This window comes from Panthera tigris, chromosome E2, assembly GCF_018350195.1.
Source record: "Panthera tigris isolate Pti1 chromosome E2, P.tigris_Pti1_mat1.1, whole genome shotgun sequence".
Lineage (NCBI taxonomy): Eukaryota > Metazoa > Chordata > Mammalia > Carnivora > Felidae > Panthera > Panthera tigris.
The window spans coordinates 51,174,075-51,190,833 of NC_056674.1; the positions used below are offsets into that span (position 1 = coordinate 51,174,075).

General features: G+C 50.2%; 1 protein-coding gene across 1 annotated transcript in view; it reads right to left on the reverse strand.

Annotated features, from left to right (window-relative positions):
* The window catches only part of ADAMTS18 (ADAM metallopeptidase with thrombospondin type 1 motif 18), a 140,036-nt gene extending 125,555 nt beyond the window's left edge, over positions 1 to 14,481 (reverse strand). The window contains exons 1-3 of the mRNA XM_042968087.1: positions 14,392 to 14,481; positions 14,209 to 14,290; positions 11,166 to 11,482 (exon numbers count right to left, since the gene is read on the reverse strand). Coding sequence (XP_042824021.1) covers positions 11,166 to 11,482; positions 14,209 to 14,290; positions 14,392 to 14,481 — 489 coding nt within the window. The remainder of the gene's footprint in view (positions 1 to 11,165; positions 11,483 to 14,208; positions 14,291 to 14,391) is intronic.
* Positions 14,482 to 16,759: the final 2,278 nt, after the last annotated feature.

Below are 16,759 nucleotides of genomic sequence, written 5' to 3' on the forward strand. Positions count from 1 at the left end.
TGAGCTGTCCTCACAGAGCCCGACGCGGGGCTCGAACTCACGAACCGTGAGATCCTGACCTGAGCGGAAGTTGGATGCTTAACCAACCGAGCCACCCAGGCGCCCCACATTTCCTCAGCAATTTTAAATAGGGACTATCTATAGAAACTCACTGCTTCTCCTTGAACCCATGCTGACGTGCCCCATGAGGTAGCATGAGCAGTTGATGGATGATATGAGAGGGCCATGATTCTGGAAACAGAGGGGACTTACTCCGGACCCACCTGCCGCAGAGTGAGCACTGTAGAAATTTTCTGTTAGGTTTTTATGGCTGCATAACCAAATTGCCACATACTTAGCAGCTTAAAAGTAACACCTATTAGCTCACAGCTCTACAAGTCAGAAGTCTGGGCACAGAGCGACTAGGTTCTGTGCTCTGGGTTTCCCAAGGCCAAAATCAGGGTGTCAGCCAGGGCTGCATTCCTCGCTGGAGGTTCTGGGAAAGAATCCACTTCTAAGCTCATTGAGATTGTTGGCAGAATTCGGTTCCCTCCTGTTGTAGGACGGAGGCCCCCGATCCTTGCTGGCAGCCGGCTAGAGGCCATTCTCAGCTCCTTGGGGCCACCTGCACTCTTCACCACATGGACCTCTCCATCTCCAAAGCCAGCAATGGAGACTCTGTCCCGTGTCAAATCCCTGGAGCCATGAACTTCTTTAACTTTCCCTGATTCCGCGTGATCATACGATTATCAGGTCAAACCTACCTGCAAAATCTCCCTATCGTAAGGTCAACTGATTTGAAAGGACCTCTGCAAAATCTCTTCCCAGCAGTACTGAAATTAGCAGCTGAATGAATAATTGGGAGACCTGTGTGTGTGTGTGTGTGTGTGTGTGTGTGTGTGCGTGCGCGCGCAGCAGGGGTTGCGGAGCTTGGGGCCACAGTTTGTACATGGCATCATCTTGTCACTTCCTTCTCAAAGCAGCCCTTTCACAGGGTTTTTTCCATCTCTACTTTACAGATAAGGAAACCAGATTCTCGGGAAGTTGAGCATTTCCCAAAGCTGAGGGAAGGATACATGGGAAATCTCTGTACTATTTTTGCAACTTCTTGTGAGTCTAAAAGTATTTCAAAATAAAAGGTCTTCAAAAAGAATAATTTTGCCAAGATCACATAACTAGTAAGTAAAAACGATGGGCTTCTGAGATCTCATGCACTGGAACATGCCAGCCTTCTTAAACTATTGCATGAGGCATTTCTAAGGTCGTAGAGCCTCTGAAGCCCCTGGTATTTATCTGGCCCAGGGGTTCTCAGTAGTGACGGAGCATTAGAACCAACGGGGGAGCCATTAAAAAATGCTCATGCCTGGGCCCCACCCCTAGATATTCAGCTTCAACTGGTCTGGGGTAGGATCTGGGCATCTGTGTTTTTTTAAGGCTCTCTAGGCTAAGAATCACTGACCTAGATGTGATTTAATCATAAATGACATTGTTACATATGCCGGATTAAACAGAAACTAGTATTTGCTTTACACACAAAAAGAATCCTTTTGAAAGCATGAAATTCATCTGGCTTCAATGCAGCCTACTGGAAAACAATGATTGCAAAATACTGAGATAAGACTAAGACACAGGAAAATACAAGATATGCATGCATGCGTGTGTGTGTGTGTGTGTGTGTGTATTATGTAAAGTACATATAGAGAGCAAGAGTGCATTTAAGTAGTATTTTCTACTTAGTTTCTGTCACTTTGAAATAAAGTCCTAACTTTATCTGGACTCTCTGTGCTGCACAAAACAGACCTATACTCAACAACCGAGGTTGGAGAATAACCGTGTTTACTGTTCATCCACAGAGAAATTAATCTGGGGTAACTCTTCCTCTGCCCCCAGGAGGTGGCAAAGAACAATATGAAAGGGACGCGAAGGATGGTCAAGTCACAGAAGGAGCCGACATTGAAAAAGCAGGCTGCTGTAGGAGAGCTCAGGAAATCACTGGAGAGATAATCTCTTCTTACTAGCTTATGGCAGTCCCTTTCAAGTGCCGTCTCTCAACTAAGGGTAGCTGACTTCCAGTAAATTAGCGGTGTGCGTTATATAATTTATATTAGAAAGCACGCCCCCTTGACTTGTAGCGGTAATAAGGGCAGATAAAATATTCCAGAGCTCAGCGGCATGAATAAGCAATCAAAAGAATTCAGCCACGAATGAAATCCTTAGATCCATCAAAGGCATCCCTTCAGGAGAGGTGAGCATGCCGTCCAGATAGCACAGTCTCACCAGACTTGTATTAGGGTATTTGAGGGTACTCTGCCCTGTAATTGGATAGAGAGACCGTGGGAACAGGCTTCCACAGAAACGACTTGATGTAACTGAAAGGGCACTCCTGGGTTTGTGGACAGAGATGGGTAGGAAGCCCAGGCAAATAGTATGGGTCATGAAAGCTTTAATGGGCAGTGCTCACTGGGCAGGTTTATATTTGGACTTCACGAATTCATCGGGACCACCTTCTCTTCAACGGTCTATCGCTGATGGTGGGAAACTGTGCAATTTTACCAGCACATATGCTCCACTGGAGAGAATCATTCACCTGACTTTCTTGGGCTCAACAAAGACAAAGGTGAAATGAGTTCTCAGTAACTATGCGTGATTTACAACCAATCAGAGCCAGTAGTAGCCAGTGACGTTGGGTGGCTAGGATCAATCTCAGCAAGGAAATTTCTGGCCATAGCTAATGTCTAGTGTGTGTGTGATGCCTCAGCTTTTCACAAAGGCGGTCTCTCGGTGTCTCTCTCTCGGGAAATATAGAATCGCATGCAACTAAGAAGACTCATCCAAATGCATGCCCTTTTCAGCAACAGCAAAAGACCGGAAACAAACCTATTGACCAGAAGGGCATAATATGCAGCAGTTGAAAGAATAAGATAGATGTACGCGTACCAATACAGAAGGAACTCCCAGATATATGTTATTCCCAAGCACTCCCCCTTCCCATCACAAAAATGCTTCAGGAAAAGTGTTGGCTAATACAACCCATGGACGTTTTAAATGTGCACATGAGCGCACACATGCGCGCACACACACACGCACACACACCCCACCAGACGTAATAAACTCTAGTTTCAAAAGGAGATTCAAACCCATACCTGCAATCCTTGGCTTGCTGTGCATCACCCCTCATTTCCTTTTAGGCATTAACTCACATATCATGACGTAAGTGAAGACTTCAAAAGTGAAGTGAGTAAGGCACCTGAGACACCAGGCACCCAAAGAAACGTTGGACTCCTCTCCAGAACTCAGGAGGCACAAAAAGAGCAGAGTCAGAAGAAAGACAACAGTGATGACATCATTGGGTACCTCGGGTCCCGCCTTGCTCAAGGCTAGCCATCCTAGGACAAGGACGAGGGTGGGAAGGATGAATGTGAGTGATCTCTGAGCCAAAAAAAATGTATTTTTTAGGCTTAACCTAGCTCAAGGTGGAGCTATTCTACCCGCCAGTGAAGTTTCCCAGGACACACCAGAATGTTCTACGTTTGGAGCCACACTAGCCACCCTGCCTGCCCTCTTAGCATACACATCGGCTGGTGCTAGTTAGAGCGTGGACAGTCACACTTACGTGCCGCGATGCATCCATAAAGCAAAAACAATTGTCCCAAAGATGTTCCAGCCGTCCCATCTCCCCTGAGAAGATTCTTCGCGGACACACTCAGGACGCTAATTCAGTCAACAGTGCCCGTTGGGTGGGACCATCTGTGAAGGTTTTTCTTGCCTTTACTCAAATGGACGCCTTGGCTCTACCCGAGGATCCACAGAAATCTCAGAAGTGGGGCCTAAAAATATGATGCTGGGGTTTTTTGTTTGTTTGTTTGTTTGTTTTTAGGTGCCTCGGTCCTTTTGTAGTGCGTGGGGGCCGGGGGAGGGGCGTATGCCACCTTAGACCTTGAACACCCCTATGCTCTCTGGCGGTTAAATCTTATGAAGGCCTCAGTCTGTGTCTTAGCTGAATCCTCCTCTCTCCACGGCCCCAGTTTTAATAACGAAAGGAAGTGCTCAATAAATACAAACTATTATTACCGTGGCTACAAGTTTCCTGCCTGCGGGTGGTAAAGAGGACTGGCATTAGCCAACGTTGGAAACACCTTTACAGAAGGAGGTCCGCAATCATGGCAATTATTACTCTCTCATTACCACTACCAACATCATTACTAGGCGCTAGGCGCTGTTTTAAGCATTGCACCATTCCGTATTTTCCTTCCAAGTCAGCATCCATAAGCCCCATTCTCCTCATCTCACCGATGAGGAAATGAAGCGTGGAGAGGTCCATGATTTGACCCGACTTACGTGGTTACTGAAGGCCAGAGCCAGGACTTCCGAGTCTGAGCTCAAAGCCAGTACACCACGCTCTCTACCATGCATGCCTCCATCCAGACCTTCACGTGTTGGCTGATCTTTCCCCGTCACTCTTCACCTTTCTCTTGCTTCCCTCCTTCATGGTGGATCACGTAGTGGTTACTTGCTCCGATAAAATCTCCAAATATCCTCTGCAGGGTGTTGCCACCACCCAGGTGCCCTCTTCCCCTTTTGACAGGCTTGAGGAGGCTCCAGGACCAGCGTGCCATTGCCATCTCCTTCCCAGACCCCCTCCTAGTCCAAAGCCAAGGGTAATGAAGGACGGGGCGCCCAGCATGTGCCAGGCTAAGTGCTCCTCATGTGTCGCCACAGTTCCCCGAAAGCGACAGAGTTACATCCACGTTACAGGTGAAAAACAGGTTCAGAGGCACGCAGAAAGCCCAGCACTCACAATCCTGGAGGCTGGGGGTTACGCTCCTCTGGCGGCCACCCTCTCACAGCCAGAGAGCCCGGAGGGAAGAGTCAGCCCTCCACCCTCCCATGTGAGCACCCCTCAAGTCAGCCTCGGGACCCTGCTCTTTGGCAAGAACCTTGGCCCTGTTTTCAGAAAAAAAGAAATTAGCTGGCATTTTGCTACAAGTATTGCTTGGAGCAAATCATGGCTGAAGAGTGGCCAGAAAGAAAGAAAGAAAGAAAGAAAAACATCTTTTTACCCTTGATAAATCAATACCCTAAGAAAACATCTCTGATTTGGATCAGTCTGTATCCAAACACTTGTGAATACAGCCCAGTCTAATCCTTAATTTCACATGATCCTCTCAAGTGATTGAGAAGTTCCAAGGGGGTGTATGTAATTCAGCAAACCCCTGCTTAGCTAACAAGTCGCCACAAAGCAAGACAGGGGAGTCTCTTTCTGCACGTCTGGACTAAAGTCATTTAACTTCAGCCCTTTTATGAACGGAAACCAGCTTTCTAAAGACTGTAGGGAAGGCAGTGGCCAGCAAGAGACAACTCAATGGCTGAGCCTTCTGAGTCATAAAATGACTCTGAAAAGGGGAGATCAAAGCTGTCCTACCGCCTAAGGAAACACAACCGCTTCCAAAGCTCCTCACAGGGACCGGGGCTCTCTGGAGAGCAGTCTAGAGGCCACCGCTAACAAAGGCATGAGGACACCGGGGCAGCCAGCCACGGAGGAGAAACACCACTTACGGTTTAATTGTTGGGGACAAGGAGAGAAGAAACGAAAGAAAGCTGAGGGACAAGAACTAGGTGGTGTGTCAGGACTTGAGGCCGGAGGGATCTCCTGCGCACTTTCCGCTGAGCCCCTTATGCAGTGCTGAGCCTGGGTCCTGACTGGAGACGAGGGGACACGGCGGCCGAGCAGTCCTCCGCTCTTCGCCAGCTGGGTGCTCGCTCACTGTTACTCATCAAAGGTAGAGTACCAAGTACACTTAATACCGATCTGGGGAGGGGAGCAATACGGCGGAAGTTCCCACAAGCCTTGTCACTTGATCCTCACATGGTGAACGGAGCTTGGTGCTCGAGTTTGTCAAGCAAGGGGTGTATTTCCCCAACGGGAACACATGGAAATTAGGTTTATCAGGCACCCGCAAAGTGCAAGTAATCTTAGAGCTAGAAATTGTTCTTTTAGGGTGAACCACAGAAATCTGGACAAGTTACTGATGAAAGTACGCCTTCAAGAGAGGGGAGCAGCCCAATTAGTATTAGAATTCCACCTCTGGGAGCTTCCCAAGCCGCAATCCACATTAGCATATTAAAAGGTGTGGACCCTATTACAGAAAAGACTTCTCCTAATTGCATTTAAACCTAAGGTTTCCCTAACTCTATGGGAATATATGGCCACTTATATGGTCATGAAATCCTTTTATTCCGGGAACATCTCCCCCCACCCCCCCCCACCCCCGGTTAGAAATCAATACGTAATAGATCTTTTTTGGGAATCATCGCTTCGATTTTCTTGTTAGTACCAGACTGTCAGTTAGGAAAATTCTAGGCTTAAACAAATGTCCTTAAAGTAGGGCATTTCTAAGATGCTAATATGCTAATGTGCACAGTAGATCTCCCAGAGGTGGCTTTTAGTACTATTTGGCTATGTTTCCCCCATTTTTAAAACCCTACGCCGTGAACTTCTTCTATAAATTAGAACATGGCATCCAACGTGCTTGTGACTTTATCCGCTGTACCCTGACAGGTGCCTGACAAAAGCTAATCAAAACTTGTTGAATAAAAGGATAATCTTTCAATGTGTCTTTTCAGTCTGTTCTTAAAACACGACATTTCCACTAAGTTTTAGAAATGGGATCAGTCTGTCAAACCAAAAGCAATTATTTTTTTTTCCCAACAGCAGTTATTAAAACAATTTGCCTATTTGTTCTATGTCTTGATCCAATTGTTCTCTACTGTTAATATGCATTAGGAGTCACTTGGAGAATTAGAAAAACACACATTCCTGAGCTTAGCCTCTCTAACCTTCTGTTGTGGGTAAAGAAATTCAAATTTTCAACACCTCAGGCAAAGTTAATGCAGCTGATCACACTCTGAAAACCACTGTCCTGATTTAAAAAAAAAAAAAAAAAAAAAAGGAGCTCTAAGGCAAAACATTTTTGAGCAGAAAGGCCTTTTGGATCTCCCAGCATGGAGGCAGAAAGGTACAAGTTTGTTCTACCAACCCAGAAGACAAAATTAAGAAATACAGGTGAAAGTCATAAAAAGGTAGGCGGTAGTTCAACATCAAGAAGCGAATGCTAACAACAACATGGGCTTCCTGGACGTAATGACCTTCCCATGGCTGTGTTACTGGAAGAGAGGCTAGATATGGTAGGAGGAATGTACATGGCAAATGGTGATTGGGTTAATCTGCACCCCCAAGATTCTGGGACAAAGGCTGCAAACCCAAGACACCCTCACAGAGTGCGAGGCAGTCAGATGTAGGGGCAGTGAGGGGTTGGAGTAGGCAAGTTCCTGTCTAAATGCACTCAAAACCCCAAAAAATAATAATCATGCCGGGACACCGCGGGAGGCAGGATTCACCCAGGGAAGTTTGCAACTTCTGTTCTGTCCTTTGTTCTAAGTAAATAATGGCCTGCTCAACTCCTGAGTAAAGCGAGCCCTGTCAGTCGTGGGGAGGGGAGTGCATTTTAAGCAAATACTCGAAGGACAGTTTAATTCTGAATTATTGAGGGAAATTCCCTGCCAGAGACATCCTCGCTGGAATACGCACATACACATGTATATACATAGGCATCTATTTCATGATTATAACCTTCCTACCCTTTCTCATTCTCTCCTGGGGCTTCCCTGGAGACCGAGATAACAGGTTAGTTCTTCCATGGGTACTTTGTTATGGAAAGGTGACCTATTGTCCTGAGACACACTGCATTGCACTCCAGGAAGTTGCTGTAACCTCTAAAGGCATTCTGAGGCCAGTCATCCAGCTCCATGGGGGTAGAAACCCTGATGCAGAGCCTTCCAGTGGAAGAGACTCTACCTATCAGTCTCATTCGGCTCCTGTCAGCTTCTACATCAAGGCAAGAAGAGTTGCTCGTCTCCTTTAGCGTGTTAACCCTGCTGAGTCTCTCCAAAAAAGCATGGAGAGGTTTGCCCCTTTCGTGAACTCTTCCATTATTCACTGCTCGGAAGCCATCAGAGTAGCTGCTAATGAACTTTAGCGAAGGTATAACCCTTTGTTTGGCCAAAGAAGGAGGGCAAGGTCTATGACTCCTAAGGGGCTGGAAGGATGAAGAAAGTCTTCCTCCTGCCACGATTATTCCTCCCCATCACCCTCTCTCCCTGTTTCTAGTGAAGTGTCCCCTCACCGTGGTACCTCAGATGATCTCACTGTCTTCACTACTGCCGTTTGATAGTGCTTCATAAGCAGGTCAATGCCTTGTTAGAGAATCGTAGCCATCGTAACAGAGAGGTCACACCAGCAGAGCGGTGTTTTTGTTCAGAATTCTGGTTTCTATTGACAGAGAAAAGGGAAAAACACCACAGCGTAGGCTGGAAGCATTAATGCCATCTGTCTGCAGGATAGAGACGGATCACAAAAGAGGACATACAGATGGCCGTTGGGCAGAAGAAACGGTACTCGACTGCAATCACCACCAGGACACCACAAACTAAACCCGTCATGGGGAACCACGTCATGCCCATCACTCCGGTAGCTAAAATGGAAACCAGAGACAACAGTAAGTGTCGGCGAGGATGTGGAGTGACTGGAGCTCCCAGACCCGCTGATGGCAGGTGCCAAGGGGCACAGCCACACCCAACAATGCGTTGTTAGGTTCCGATAGGAACGCGCTGTTAGGTTCCGACAGGGACAGGAAGGCTCCCCTTCCGACAGGGGTCCACAGGCTCACCACGAGGCACAGACAAGAATGCTCAGCAGTATTCCAGAATAGCCCAAACCAGAACGCTTAGAAGCCCACCGACCTCTAAATGGAAACCTGGTGAAATATTCACGCGGACGAATACTGTATAATTTTGCCTTATGCAAAATATTAAAATGGGCAAAAGTAAGCTAAGTTAGAAGTTAGGACAGTGGTTACCTCTGGGGGTGGGGTAGGGACCGGGGAGCAGACACAGGGGGATCGTCTGGGACACTGGGAATGTCTTGTTTCATCTTGGTGGCGGGTACATGGGTGCAAACTGTGTGAAAGTTCATTAGGCTGTGCTCTATGATTTTTGCCTTTTTCCGCATGTTCGTTTTGCCCATTTCCGTATACACATTATACTTCAACACAGGGCTTCAAAAATTAACTCAGAGTGGCGTCCAGTTTCTCAGTTGTGGTTTTTTTTCCCCTTTCATGTTTCTTTCTTGTTGTTTTTTTCTCATCAAGTTTGGGGGGTATGTGTTTGTGTTTCGTAGTCGTTTGGCAGGGTCACGGAGAGGTGGGGATCGGCTTGATTCTCACCCTACCCCATACCAAGTGGGCCCTGCCAGGGTCAACAAATCGGCTAATCAGAGTCAGATGCCTAGAGATGGCAGTGGTCTGAGAAGTTATTTTACATGATGCAGGAGAGGAAACTGAGACCTAGAAAAGTTATTTAACTGATTACATGCAGCTGGCTTCTGGAGTAGGGGAGACAGAATCCAAATGTCATGATTCCAACCCACATTGGCCTCATCCACAGGCGCATGTGGCCGTCAATTCTCTCACATCCATCACAACGATGGAAATTTTTCACTTGCCTCATTCCCGTTTGTTAAGCGATCATTTGCTCCCGGTGACTCTCCTCCCCAGGAGAAATCAACTGACATCTATTGATACGAGGCAACCTAGTAGATTTCCTGTCATTCACAGAGGGGGGAATCCCAAGAGAGGTACGTGAGGTGGCTAAGCGTTGCCGGAACTAGAACCGCCAGGGAGTGATTATTCCCTGCCAGGAACCGCTTCACATCGTCCATGTAAGAAGTCGCCTAATCCCCACAGCTCTGTGCTGTAAACCCTCTTGTTATTTCCACTCTAGAGATGAAGACACGAAGGCATATGGAGGTTCTTAACTTGCACCTCCATGGTGTTATGTGGAATGGGATAGTTTAAGCCACTACAGTGAGGTGCCTCCATTCCCGAAGGCATTAGGATACAGGAGCAGACAGGAGATGGGGGAAATACGGGACAATGCCCGGAAAAGAGCAGAAGACCCATCACCATCAAGCCCAACAACACCACCACCACCAACAAAACGCCAAATCTATTTGTGGGTGTGCGTAGCCACGTCATTAATGAGTCATGGCGGCCATTTACATGGATCAAGCTCAGCTGGGAACTGTCAAATCTTTGCCTCACTCGATACTGCAAAGAACACCAAAACTCTAGTTGTGATGAAAGGTGATAGCTGCATTTCAGGCCACTCTATGAAAACAAAGTTGAATAAGAAAGTTTCGAGTGGCGCAGAACGTGGGAGTTTTCATTCACCGGCACCTACACCTCCCGCCCAGCTCCTTGCTCGGTGTCCTGATTTACCGTGCACGTTACGAACGACATCGCCACTTGGGCTTTCCCACACTTCTTCCGGCCATGCCAGGGCATGGCCAATGATGTGTATGTGTTTGAACACACACACACACACGCGCTTATTATGTCCGTGCAAGACACTTCTCAACGGCAGTGCGAACCCAGAGCCGCATTTACTGCCTCGTAGATTTGACCGAATCCTGAGGCAAGTATCATTTTACACCAACAGCCTTGGCCTGGAGCTCAGCTGTCGAGGATCGCACAGAGAGGAAATGACGCTCGTCCCCAATACTTTTTAAGTGCTCTGCCTCCCTGGATGCCACACTCAGTCCTGCCAGTCCTCAAACACACCACACCACACCACAGTCTAAAAGGATGTCTTGTGCGAGCAGGACACGAACAGCTTAGTTCAAAGAAAACAAAGGGCCTCCCTTCTACAGTGAAGGTTGGGCTTAACGGGGCTGCTGAACACAATTTTGCATTGAAATACAGTTTTCCCGTCTCAAAGCAGTGTAGAAGCATGCAGCTTGTTAGATTTATATAATGCCTGGGTCTCTTAAGACTTTACAAAGCGAATGGCATCCATCAAATTAATTTCCTCAGGGATCGTCTCAAACACAGAGAATAAAGAGGCCCAGACCATTAAACATCAAAAGAATGTTCTAAATGGTAATTAAAGTTCTATTCTATTTTCTTTTTCTGGGAGCAGATTAGATTAATTGAGAATATTAGAAGTATCAAAGCTGACAGTGTGAATGTGTCGAGCTGGCTGGAAGAACACTTAATATTGCAGACATCTGTTCGTTCGAGTTCCACAAAACACAAGAAAGGGGGAGTCGACCCAGCGTGCGGGGTGCTTACCAAGCCGGCACACGTAGACACAGCGACGGAGGAGAAGCTGTCATTTCTGATAAATCCCTGATAGAAGCATCGTTGCACTGCGGGTTCCGGAGTCTCCAAAGCACCATCATTTCCAAGTACCTGGACAATAAAGTGACTGCTCAAAATCGCCGAGGGCTTCAGTTCTAAATGTAGTTCCTGTCCAAATGCTGAAAATCGGTAATGCGGGGAGCTGCCGGCACTCCCCGCCGATCGCTTTTTCCTGCCGTTGTGCAAAATGTCGTGTGAAATATACGACCCGCCTGAGTCCACTTCCACCGGCGTGACAAAGACGTAATCTGCAACGGGAAAGTTTTAGCTGTCAGCACCCGGTACCCATAGTGCCAAAGGCTCGCTTTCCAACAGGCTGGCGGGGAGCAAAGGACAGCTCAAAGGTATCTTTGTTTCCACTGCCCTGCACCTCGCATAACGGGAACTCAGAGCCGCTCCCGAAGAGGAGAACTCTGTGGCTTTTGCAAGGAGCTCTGTGACGGGGATGCCTACCAAAACGAGAAGTCAAGCACGATCTTCACGAATGCCAAGAATGTTTGCGAGAAAATGCCACAACTCTCTCTCATGGTCTGGAGACACAGAGAGATGAACTGGAGTCTGGGAGCTGCAGAACCATCCGTACATAAAAAGTGATCTTTTGGACACAAAATAAATACAGAACCGCAGAAGTAAAGAAATGCATCAATTTTTTTTTCGAGGAGATTAATATCTTCGTGCTTAAACTGAACTGGGAGCATAGGGGGAGGCAGAGTTTAAATTTCAAATGATAACTCCCAGTGCTGAGTAACTTGAGATGCTATCTCAGATAACGAGCAAATACTGGCAGTTTCAGATTTCCGAGAGCAACTACGTGTGATAATAAAACCCCAGCGCTTGTATTGCTCTGAACGTTTTACTCTGAGCTTTTCCAGGGACAATCCCATTTCACTGTAAGCATAAAATACAGTGGATGCATTAAAAAATGTCTCAAAATTGTCAGAACTTTCCTATTGAGTCTGATGTTTAAAATTGCTCAGACATGTTGGTGAGGGAGGGAGTATCAGTCAGGGGAACACCTGGAAGGCACGTTTAAAAATACTTTCCCCATTGCTCTCTAGAGCAGCACTAATTGCTGCTTGCAAAAAAACAAAAAAAAAAACCCCAAAAAACAAAAAAACCCACCAACTATTTGCTGCTGGAAAACCGAAGCCAGCACACGGTTTTCTATCATAAAATGCTGAGACCGAGAACTACCATCACAAAAGGATTTGGAACAGACCTTCTGCGTGTTCGAACACACTCCGCTTTTCTAGGCACAGAATGGGAAACTAATTTGGAAAGTGTTTAGAACGATTCCGAATAACTAAGAGGCATGTTGGAGTCACTTGGGTCCCTGGTTACTGGAGGGGGAAAAGAGAGAGGAATTTCCCTTTTCCCAAGAGAGTCAACAACCAAATAAGAAAAGCTCAGGAATGAACTGGTAGGTGAGAGGGATCCACGAGCGATAGGCTAATTGAGCCTCCGTTTGGAAAAATAAAATCCCAACATGACGATAATTTTCAACTGTGTTCTTCTGTGTATGAACCACCTGTGGCTCTGGTTGCTTGAGCCGCTACCCTTCTCTCAGTCTTCTTTACATCCTGCCTCTCCCATTTTCTCGACTCCTCTGACTAGAAATACTATCTCTGACATGCTTATTAAAAAATAACTGGGAAATAAGTTTTCCTCCTCTTACCCTTAAAAAACTGAGCAGTTTTTTTTTTTTACACTACTTCTGTCTTAAAACTCTGTTACATTGCTTTCCAGGAATGTGACTCTTGATTAAATGCAACTTTTTCTTATTAATAAACCACCTCCTTTCTCCACCGTGCTAAAACCCAAGTGTGGAAACTGGGCCAGCGCATGCGCCAGTCTCTGCAGGAAGATGTTTCTGACCTCCTTCCCCAAACCCACCTGAAACTCTGCCTGCTCTTGGCTAGGAGGCCATGGGTAGCCTCATCCAGCCAGCCCTCTAGGCCATCAGCCCACAAATCCCCCTGCCCCAGAGGGAGCCTCCAGCTTTTTGACCTCTAATCGAACAATGAGGGGTTGTTTTAGAAACTCCAGTCAGCCTCTCTGGTTGGACAAACGGTGAATTTCTCAGTAGTTAATTCCTGGCTCTGTCCCCTCCCCTCATCTCACCCACATTTTCCCCAGCCTTGACGCGAGGACTCTGCCATTTCCCCTCTCCCCAATACGCCTGGCTCTCCCACAGCAGGAGGGGACCCTGCAAGGCTAACACTCCTAGAATCCGGGTTGGTCATCAGGTTGTGCTAGACACGTGGATGAGCTGTGCTCCCGTAGCTGGTGGAAACAATGGCAACCATCAGGAAGTTAATAAATGACAGAAGGGAAGGGTGTTCTCTGGAGGTTTTTGGCTGGGAACCTCAGAAGAGATAAAGCCCCCAGAGACCTCCAGCTTACCTGCTCTCCTCCTTCTAAAAGCAGTCCTTGGGCATCCATGACCCAAGGGCAGGAAAAAGGAGAGAAGGAAAGGAAGAGAAGGAACACAAGTGGAGAGGAAAAGGAGGAGGAGAGACGGGGAAGGGGAGGTCTCGCATTTTTTCACTCTCCCCCCCCCAAGCATTAGTTCCCACAGGCTTTCCCAGAAAAGGAAGGAAATAAGGAAGGTGCCTTCTGCTACCAACCAGAATGTCCCCTTCCTAATTTCTCACCGCACTATGTTTTTTAAACAAGCCGTCTGTGACCCAGGGAAAGTATTGTTTTCTCAATTATGCGACTTTCAGCTCAAGACACTGATTCTTTTGATAAGTTCAGAGTCCTTGCCACATCACCCCCCCCCCCACCCCCCGCCCCGCCAAACAGGAACCCTTTCCAGGACGGGCACACACCTGCCAGGTCGGGGCGGGGAGGGGAGGGGGGACGTGGAACGCGCCTTCCCACTTTCCCCTCTTTCGGGGAGGCGGGGGGGGGGGGGAAAGAAGGGACAAGTGCCCGGGAAGGCCCTTTCTCGGGGTGGGGAGCAAATACGAACCGACGTTTAATCCGCCGCCGCCGCCGTCACTGGCTAGGGCTGCGGCGACCGACGCACAGCAGAGGCAGCACAGCTGGAGCGCCTGCAAGAGAAAAGGTGACACCGCGCGTGAGGGGCGCGGCGGGGCTGGCGCCGGGCGCCCCCCGCCCCCCGCTCTCGGCGCGCCCCTCGGCGGGCACCTGCCTTGGCCACGCGCCCCAGCCCCGCCGGAGCCCGCGGCGGGCCCGAGCGGGCGGCGGGCAGGGCGCACGCGAGCAGGAGGGCGCACTCCATGGTCAGGTGCGGGCGCGGCGGCTGCGGGCGGCCGGACGCGGCGGGCGGAGCGCACTGGCGGCGCGCATTCTCCCCGCCGGCCCGGAGCGCGGCGCTCCAGGTGCGGCGCCAGGTGGGAGCCGCCGCCGCTCACCTCGCGGGCCGCGCGCGCCGGGGCCTCCCCTCCTCCGGCCGCCCGCGCGCCCTCCCTTCTGCCGGCGCCGGCCCGCGGAGCTGCCGCCCGCCGCTCCCGGGAGGGGTGGGGTGGGGGTGGGGGGGGGGCGCACGGGGCGGGGGTGGGGGCTCCCCGGGGCGGGCGCGCGCCTCGGAGCGCAGACGGCCGGGGGACGCTGTCCGTGCCTGCCCGCCCGCCCGCCCGCCAGTCTGCGCGTCCGTCTGTCTGTGCGAGCGTCTGAGGCTCCCGGGGAAAGCAGCGCCAGCTGGCTCCCCCGGCGCGCCGAGCCGAGCGCCCGCCTCTCCACCGCACGGTGATTGGCGACCAGCGGCTCCCGGGCCCGTCCGAGCCCCCGGGCTGGTGCAAGGGCGTGGGATCCCCGGCTCCCGCTCGGAGGGAGGAGGCGGAGGGGGAGGGCCCTGGGGGAGTGGCGGGGGGAGGGAGGGGGGAGCGCCCCGGGTCCGGCTCGGAAAACGTCATTTCGGCGCACGGAGGGCCGAGCTGGGAGGGGGCAGGCCCAGGTAAGCGGCGCGACTCCCCTCGCTGCCTGTGCAGACTTCTCTCGGACAAGTCTTCCGGCGACACAGCCGAGGTATTTCGCGCTCCGAACGCCTCCCGAGCGCCAGGTGCTTTGTCTCCATTTACCTCAAGGCCCTGCTTGGCAAGGGGGGGAATTATTAACCCCTTGATAAAGAAGAGGAAACTGGGCTCGGCTGGGCTCCCGAGAGCCCACCCGAGGGACCGGGGAGCTGGCAAACGTGGAGGAGCCCGGGGGCCGGGACCCTGAGCCTCGTCGCTGCCTACGCGGCGCACGGCAGGCTGGCGGTGGGCCACCGCTTCTCATCCTTCTCATCTTTCTCCCTTCTCCCAGGGACCATGCCTCCAGCTCCTCAAGACGGAATCCCCGGCCCCCAGCACCACCACCCGCAGAACTCGGCCGGAACAAGCGGTACCTGCCGTCGCGGTGAACGTGCGTCTCGTTTGCCGCGCGCCCGTTCTTGACTCAATACATTCGTTTGATCTTGGGATCCCTCCTGCCGGCGGTGATGAACGAAATATGTTCTCACAGGCCAGTGGGAAAGACGGCGATTGGGTTCCTCGACGGCGCCAGAACCCAAATGGTCGCAAATACTCTGATGGAGGGGAATAGGTGCCTACATGAGAAAGAATGCCAGCAGAATCTAATTTAGCTGGAGTGGGGTTAAGAGTGTCTGCGCGTCACGTGTCTCTTTGGAGTTGGCCTTCCAAGGAAGACCAAAGGGAGTGGGTTGATTTTCCCAGGGAAGAGAGGAATAAGGTCTTGTGTGCCAGGAGAGGGAGCACGAGGTAAGTGGAGGTCTTCCAGGGTGAAAAGGGCCAAAGAGTTACAGGCCAGAGGGAGAGGCGGAAAGCTAATGGCCACATCAATAGGACCTGGCGGGGTGGGGAGAGGAAGCGTGAAGGAACCTGTTAGATTCCAGATGTGAGAGACAGAGAGTGGAGAGGATAACATTATCTCCTAAAAAGTCTCAGGGGCTCCTGGGTGTCCCAGTTGGGTAAGCTTCGAACTTCGGCTCGGGTCAGGATCGCACAGTTCGGGAGTTCGAGCCCCGCGTTGGGCTCCTCACTGATGCCGCAAAGCCTGCTTGGGATCCTCTCCCTCTTCCTCTCTCCCCCTCTCTCTGCCCCTCCTCTGCTCGTTCGTGCTCTCTCTCTGTCTCAAAATAAATAAACTTAAAAAAAAAGTCTCAGATTTTGTGTGGATATGGATTGGAGGGGCTGAGGCAGGGCCGGGGGGCAGGCAAACTCGCTAGAATTAAGGTAAATAACTCGGGCCTCTTGGACCAGGATGGTAGCAGGAGAGGCGGATGTGGACCCTGCCCCGACCCTAAGAGTGCCGAGGTGGCTAAGATGAGGTCCACATCACAGCTTACGATGAGTGAGAGCTCAACACGCCCGGTCGGTTTCACCGGTCGCAGCAGAGAGGAGGTGGGTGGGGGCTGCAGATCCAGAGCACTTCTGCTAGGGAAGGCCCTGAAGAAAGGCAACACGGGGAGGAAATCCAGATGGAACAAACCAGGTGGGTTTCCCCGCGTGATCTGTTTAAGCTCTTGTGGCCTCGATCTTATAATCAGCGGAATAGGA